Source organism: Polypterus senegalus, chromosome 15 (genome assembly GCF_016835505.1).
Source record: "Polypterus senegalus isolate Bchr_013 chromosome 15, ASM1683550v1, whole genome shotgun sequence".
Taxonomy (NCBI): domain Eukaryota; kingdom Metazoa; phylum Chordata; class Cladistia; order Polypteriformes; family Polypteridae; genus Polypterus; species Polypterus senegalus.
This window is the reverse complement of record NC_053168.1, coordinates 56,411,986-56,420,700: the sequence shown is the minus strand read 5'-3', so window position 1 is coordinate 56,420,700 and position 8,715 is coordinate 56,411,986. Positions and strand designations below refer to the sequence as shown.

Genomic DNA, 8,715 nt, shown 5'->3' with positions numbered 1-8,715 from the left:
GCTACAACATTGCTCAGCTCTTCAGCTCATTCCCGTAAAGCCTGCTTTCTCAGACCTGTGAGATTTCAAAGAGCCTTGCCCGCCTACTATCTGCAGTTATATGTCTTGTCTTTAAAGATGACTATTAGCATGGCTCCTATGTCTTTACTCCCCCTCATGTGTCAAATAATTGCACTTCCTGTTTCAATCATGTCCCCAAATCCAAACTGACCAATCACAACAAAGCCAAACCGATTGTACAGAGAAACCGGAAACACACAGAACTCAGTGTTTTGTTATACAATAGACGTTTGGTGAATATAATTCATTATATTATCTTTGTTCTCTTCATGCTAAAAACACTAAAATTCCCTTGAAAGCATTTCTTGATCTGGGCTATCACAGTTAATATGCTGATGATGCACTGTTAGATGTGAAACAAACAATTGAGGAAGAGATGGCAGTCATCAGAAAAATCAAAACTTCATGCCAATAATGATCGAAGGGTCTGTAAAAGAGAAACTGTCCTTTTGCAATAAAGGAAAATGCTGGGTGGTCTCCTTGAAAGAGGTCAGTTATTTGGAGGAAGAAGTAAGCAATTGAGAAAATGCCCTGCTTATGTAGTGGGCCTGCAATGATCACCATAATCAAATAAATGAAGTTCACCCAAAAAAACTTGATAATATATGAGAAAGCAGGCCTTTAAAGTATATACAATATTACCCTATGGTGGTCTCTCCATAGACCAAATTAAGTTAACATGCCTTTTTTCTAAACAAAGTATATGCAGACTTGTAGAAACAGATATTTTTATGCACAGTTTGGTTTAAATTAGCCTTATAGATTAAATGTGAAAAATTCCTTTTCGTTAATCTGGTTGTTTATAGTTATTAGAAGTAAAGCAGTTTGAAATTATATAACACAATAAAATATTATTTAAAAACAGTTTATCATTTTTTACCTCTATTTTAAGACTGTTCCTTTATGCTCCTTTAAATGAATACTATATTGTTTCAATTGACTAGCACTAATTCAATATAAATAGTTTAGTGCTACGTGAAGTATACTGCACTTGTCCTAAATAATTCTGGATCCCCCTCTTTTCTCCACTCCAAAACAAAATCAAGCAAAATTACTGCCATTGTTTTAACACTTCTTAAAAGTCTGTTATTCAACAAAGCATGACTGAGACTTGAATAATGTAATATGATAACAGTGAAAACCAGGGAAATAAACATGAAATAAGTACAATATAAATGTATGGGGTTGCAAATAATGCTTTGTATATTTTTAAAAAATTATTACTCACTTACCCACCAATGAAGCATAAGATGTAAAAAGCAAAGTAAAATATAGCAAATGGTCCAAATGTAACAAGGAAAAGAACAACAACAAGGCCTCCCCATCCCCATATGGAAAGACTGGCCTGAAAAGAAATAAAAAAATATATATATATTAAATTATACATTACTTGAAGTATTCAACTTTTGTTAGTTGCAAATATATAAAAAATAATTAGAACTTGACTAGTAAACAACAATTTTGAAACAAATTCAGATTCACAATTGACTATAACACAAACTCTATTCTAGCCAAAAAATATTTCAAAGGGGATAATAAAATGCAGTAAAATACTACTAAAATAAAAGAGTAAGCAAAACACAATAAACACTAAATGCAATATAAAGACAAACACTATGTGGCAAAAAGTATGAGGATAACCCTCCAAATTTTTGAGTTCAGTTGTGTCAGGCACACCCACTGTTAACAGGTGCATAAAATCAAGCACATAGCTACACAATCTCCAATGAGAAATACTGGCAGTAGTATGGGTAAGTACTCAAGAAATACTGGCAGTAGTATGGGTAAGTACTGAAGAACTTACTGACTTTAAACATGTCACTGTCATAGGATACCACCTTTGCCACAAATCAGTACTTGAAATTTCAGTTCTGCAAGTTTTGCCTGTAGACGCTATTATTGCGAAGTGGAATTTCCTACGAGCAAAAACAGCTCAGCAACGAAACAACAGAATTCGCAATCTCAAAAGAATGAGGCCACCAAGTGGTAAAATGCAGAACACAAAAAATTGTTGCATTATTTAAAACAGAGTTCCAAACTGCCTCTGGAAGCAACGTCAACACAAGAATTGTGTGTCAGGAACTTCATGAAATGGGTTTCCATGACCGAGTAGTCACCCACAAAACTAAAATCATCACACACAATGCCAAGTGTGGGCTGGAATGGTGTAACGCGCACAGCCACTGGACTCAGGGGCAGTGAAAACATGTTCTCTGGAGTGATTAATCACTCTTTACTATCTAGCACTCTGATGGACAAATCTAGGTTTGGTGAATGCCAAAAGAACACTACCTTCTGCATAGTGCCCACTGTGCTAGTTCCCTTAGTCCCAGTGAAGGGAACTGTTAAAGCAACAACATGCAAAGACATTTTAGAAAGTTGTGTGCTTACAGGTTTGTGGTAACAGTTTGGGAAGGTACTGTACTCTTCTGTTCCAGTATGACTGTGCATAAGGCCATAGCCATAAATCCATGGTTTGATAATTTTTTTGTGGAGGAGCTTGAGAGTCTTGCACAGAGACCTGAACTCAACTCTACTAAACACCTTTGGGAAGAACTGTAACCTGAACTACAAGGCAGGATTTTCTGTCCAACATTAGTACCCAAACTTACAAAATTCACTTTTGGATGAAGGGGCACAAATTCCCACAGAAACTCTCCAGAATCTTGTGTAAAGCCATCCCCAAACAGTGGAGGATGTTATAGACCAAAAGGTGATGGTTGTTTTTGGGGTGCTTTGGGCAGCTCCATATTAATGTACATGCTTTTAGAATAAAACATTCAACAAGCTTGTATAGGTGTGATGGTCAGCTATCTACAAACTTTTGGCCATATAGTATATTATAACACAATATTTTGAGTAACCCATGGAAAACAGTATATCTTGAATGAATAAGACTAGGAAATACTGTATAATTAGTCACTTTTGTGAATACACATATACACTCACCTAAAGGATTATTAGGAACACCATACTAATTGGTGTTTGACCCCCTTTCGCCTTCAGAACTGCCTTAATTCTACGTGGCATTGATTCAAAAAGGTGCTGAAAGCATTCTTTAGAAATGTTGGCCCATATTGATAGGATAGCATCTTGCAGTTGATGGAGATTTGTGGGATGCACATCCAGGGCACGAAGCTCCCGTTCCACCACATCCCAAAGATGCTCTATTGGGTTGAGATCTGGTGACTGTGGGGGCCATTTTAGTACAGTGAACTCATTGTCATGTTCAAGAAACCAATTTGAAATGATTCGAGCTTTGTGACATGGTGCATTATCCTGCTGGAAGTAGCCATCAGAGGATGGGTACATGGTGGTCATGAAGGGATGGACATGGTCAGAAACAATGCTCAGGTAGACCGTGGCATTTAAACGATGCCCAATTGGCACTAAGGGGCCTAAAGTGTGCCAAGAAAACATCCCCACACCATTACACCACCACCACCAGCCTGCACAGTGGTAACAAGGCATGATGGATCCATGTTCTCATTCTGTTTACGCCAAATTCTGACTCTACCATTTGAATGTCTCAACAGAAATCGAGACTCATCAGACCAGGCACCATTTTTCCAGTCTTCAACTGGTGAGCTTGTGCACATTGTAGCCTCTTTTTCCTATTTGTAGTGGAGATGAGTGGTACCCGGTGGGGTCTTCTGCTGTTGTAGCCCATCCGCCTCAAGGTTGTGCGTGTTGTGGCTTCACAAATGCTTTGCTGCATACCTCGGTTGTAACGAGTGGTTATTTCAGTCAAAGTTGCTCTTCTATCAGCTTGAATCAGTCGGCCCATTCTCCTCTGACCTCTAGCATCAACAAGGCATTTTCACCCACAGGACTGCCGCATACTGGATGTTTTTCCCTTTTCACACCATTCTTTGTAAACGCTAGAAATGGTTGTGCGTGAAAATCCCAGTAACTGAGCAGATTGTGAAATACTCAGACTGGCCCGTCTGGCACCAACAACCATGCCACGCTCAAAATTGCTTAAATCACCTTTCTTTCCCATTCTGACATTCAGTTTGGAGTTCAGGAGATTGTCTTGACCAGGACCACACCCCTAAATGCATTGAAGCAACTACCATGTGATTGGTTGATTAGATAATTGCATTAATGAGAAATTGAACAGGTGTTCCTAATAATCCTTTAGGTGAGTGTACTGTATATATTTATATATAAAAACACATACATATAGATAAAACACTACTTAAAAAATAATGCATCATGGTTAACACTCTTAATATTAAGACACATTTAATTTACACATAATATCCATGATCACAACCTTAGCCAAATCATAAACAAGTCCATGCATAACTCAGTTATCTCCCAAAAGGCTAACGGCAACCACTACCTAAAAATTTTAGAATACTGTATATATTTCTGTTCTTGTGGTGGTTTTTGTTTAGTCTCTATATCTACATTATAAACTATAATTTTTGCTTGTTTGTATATTTATTCATTATGTACAGCAACAGACTTGAAATATGGCACATAGATACTTCTCAGCGCAAGTAAGATTTTTAACATATGGCATTAAGCCTTGAACCCCATTATTTTCACATCATTCTGCGAGCCAGATTGTCAGTAATCAAAACAACCTGGAAATTACAGGAGAAACTCATATTTGAGATATATAATTTTCATAAAAAAGATTTCTAAAAAAGATTTCAATGGAAAAGCACATTTTAATATACCTAGAATCAGTTTTGAATAAGTCAGCATGTCTGTGGAGAAAATATTCTGCATACTGTAACTCAAGAATGAATAATGAATCTTATATAAAATTGTACAAACATCCTGCACTTGTTAGTCCTATTCAACTTTGAGCTTTCTTTTAGAATTTTGGGTTTAAAACATGAACATTAAAAGCTCAAAGTTCAATATATTGCTTTTAAACAGGACTAAAATGTGAAAAATACAATGCAATGTAATCTTCTTATATATATTGGTTAAAAATCATACCATACGCTGCTCTAAATATGGATAGTGTGATGTTTTGGCATCATCACTTTTTTCTTTTAAAGAGATACTGCCATCTCTTTTTTTAAAATCAGCCTTACACATAGAAAAGAAGTTGTATGTAGTTATAGTTTGTGAATTAAAGGAAGGGTCTGGCTAGATTTATATGCATCATTAATATTCCTTAAACATAAGCAAAGCACTCTCACATGACAGCCCTGCCAGATCACGATACAAATTTGGATTTCCACAACAAACACTGGTATAAATAATGTAAAATAAAAATAACTGCATTTGTCGGCATTAATGCTAGCTTCTGCATCATCCTGGGGATACTATGAACTGCTTCAATTACCACTGCTCTAGAAAGAATATATACTATATTGAAAAATTCTTAGAAACTACCTTCATAAATAAAGCACATTACATATTTTTGAACAATATTCCTGTCACACTGATTTCCACAACTGTTTATTCAGAATAAAGCATACATTCCAACTTATGTGACTTATGTCTATATCCAACTCAACAGATACACAAAATATTTAGTTTATTATAAGAAACAATCAATAACATTTCTGTAAATGACAGAGTGCACACATTTTTACACTTATGGTGGAAGAGCTTGAATGTATTCATTATTCTTTATAATAATTTAATAGATGCTGTAATATTTGACGAGGACAATCATTAAGTTCTCAATTAGGTCTTTTTAATTTGCTGGCTATAAAACCATTAAAACAATTATGTACGGTAAAATCCTGCACAAATTTGCTGATAACTCCATAAGTAAACACGTATACAGTAAATTAGGTTAATTCCATTGGAACATGTAGAACGTGCTGCATGTAATTCATGCCAATTGATCAGCAGGAGGAAAATTTTGAATTTAAAAATTACAAGAGATGGAAATATGCATTTCAAACTTGTTAGATTGTCCATGACATCATCATGATGATGTTCACCTAGAAATAACTAAATCTTGGAAAGAGAGAAAAAAAAAAAAACAGTTTTAAAAAAATGTTATAAAACAAGTACACAATTACAAACACAAATACATGTATGCTCCTCTTTGATAGAAAAGTAGCTTTGGCTAAACATACAGTTAATCTATATGCCTAAAAGGATGAAATTTCTCTTTAAGCGCATCTACACACTGCAGTTCAACAGGATACAACACTAGGCAACTTAAGATACAGCAACACAACATTTTAAACTCCATGTGCAAAAGGCGGCATGGCACTGCTGGTAATCATAATCAAACATTTCAGAAACTGACTGTATATGCAAATAAAACCTCTAACTTTAGAAATTTAATTATAACTTTGAAATATAATATTATTAGCAGTAAAATAAAAGCATCACTCGGACTACCAAAGTGAAAACAGTAATAGTGAGATGCTAGAGAAAAGGATAGTCACTAGACCCATTTGCAACATGATTATCACAGAGATTTACAAATAAATTGTGCAAACTCAGTTATCAAGGAGGATTCAAATATCATGAGAAATTCAGAATAGCAATTGCCCATTTCAACAACCAGCATAATTCTCAGAAACATAATTCCCTTGAACACAATTTATATAAGGTTATACTTAACTTGAACATATGATGGATGTTCATATTATAAACATTTAAAAATTGACTTGGAAAATGGGGCAATTAAAAAAAAAGTCAATATAAGGTATGTTACATTTGAAGCCAATTACATTTCAGGGTTTATCTGGATGTGTCTGACTAGGCAAAATTCATTAATTAATAATTTTGAAACTAAATACGGGAGTTCTAACAGTAGAAGAGGCTACTACAGTTCCAAACAAAAGTCTGTTCACCCCTAGTCAAATTACATATTTTGTTTATATTTGAAGTACAAAAAAAAAAAAAAAAAGAAAAAACTCACAACTTCAACAGTAAATCAACCTGTATTTATGAAAATAACATTGTACAGTTATAATTAATATGATGAACTGAAGAAATTTATAAAAATAAATAAAAGAGTAAAATGTGGCATTTGCAAAAGTTTGGGTATCCTAATAAGTCCACTTTTTTATTGTTCGCTAATCATAATTTTATACTTCATTGGTGGTTAAATGTTTGCAGCAGGCTGCACAACAGCCAGTCCTTTAATTTAATCTGAGCCATTTTTCGATAAAGAGTGTTTACATAATCAGCAAAGGAAGGCAAGGGAAGAGGAAGAAGTTTAAAAATGATATAAAATTATAGTGTTAAAGCCAAATTTGAATGCAACAGTAATAATTTAACATGCATTACTGGTACTAACATTAGGCATAATTTTGGGGGCAATTTTTCCCCCTGCCCCTTAGAATTTGCACGCCTTTCCAGATTATACACCAATATGGCTTCACTTCAAGTCACATTAGGATTAATTGGTATCTAAATAAAATTATGGCAATTAACCGAAATAAAAATAATTTGTTGCTGCAGGAGTTACTCTGTGGTTGTATAATACAGAGGCAACCAAGGTCACCAAGCAGTGAAGATCCTCCATATATGTAAACCACACAAGCTGCAAAACACCCTGTCGATAATTTAAAAATGACATTGCTAGTCATTATTTATTATTTAGCTAAGCATGTTATAGGCTTAATAAGTTCTGAAACAGCATGACAAGGAGGAGCTCCCCTTCTGGATCAAAACTGTGACTGAGAACATCAAAAGATAACAATATTTTTCCTCATTATCCATATACTCTTCAAAAAATTTCCCTCAGGATTAATAAACTTTTCAGATTCTGAGTCTAATTCTGGTTGAATACACAAAATTGGAAAGCATGGCATCTTAACAGCAATATCCAATAAAAGAAAAAAAAAGTGATTTTGGAGAGACAAATGAATAAGATGCAGAGGAATACTGCATCTCATAACCTATTAGTGCTTGATATACAATATTTTCACATATGCTTAGTTTAATATGAAGTTTCACTTTGACTGAAAGGGTGGTCTTTAGCAAATTGGCAACGACAAGTTTCACTTAGCCCATGTTTCTGAAATCCCCCGTTTTGGAGCTTAGCTGGAATTTTTGTATTTATTCCACTTTCCAAGCATTTGTTCATAATTGCAATTTGTGAGTAAGTTCATGATGTGATACTACGGGTACCACCAATTCAAAAAACACAGTTTTGATAAAGCACTGTGGCATGATTCCATTATAAGAACATACCATCATTACCATTGCACTTTGGGTATTGTTTCTTTTCACATTTATTGGTACTGACTGACCTTTCAGTGGTGGTCATTTGGTACTATGCTTAATACTGGCCAGGCTGGCCTCCTTCCTTAGATTTTTGTCAATGTTTCTCTTGAACCTGATAACATTTTTCTAATCACAACTAAACCTGTGTGTTCACTTACAGTCAATGTCTTGCACAAAACAGAAGATTCTATTAAGGGTGGGGTGCAGAAAACACATGCAGAAGGAAGAGCCCATGCAGAATTGTGCTTATGGCCTCAGGAAGCCTAAGACCAGCACTGTCTCCAAGAACTTCAAGAATACAAAAATCAACCAGATCTTACACAGAAGGAAACAGAGCAGCCTGAAACAATGACATTCATGCATCTTATATACTGTATATTACAGAACACTAAAAGCTGTCATTAAAAAGTGAAGGTGAAAAAAATATGTCACCACCAGCCCATTGCAAAGGTAAGGATGCAACTTTAAATTTATTGGCCACTGTTA

At 35.0% G+C, this 8,715-nt stretch overlaps 1 protein-coding gene across 3 annotated transcripts in view; it reads right to left on the bottom strand.

Moving 5' to 3' along the window:
• The window catches only part of snx13 (sorting nexin 13), a 220,710-nt gene that overhangs the window by 187,560 nt on the left and 24,435 nt on the right, over positions 1-8,715 (bottom strand). For all 3 annotated transcript variants that reach the window (XM_039736162.1, XM_039736163.1, XM_039736164.1), the window contains exon 2: positions 1,293-1,405. In XM_039736162.1, the coding sequence (XP_039592096.1) occupies positions 1,293-1,405 (113 nt within the window). The remainder of the gene's footprint in view (positions 1-1,292; positions 1,406-8,715) is intronic.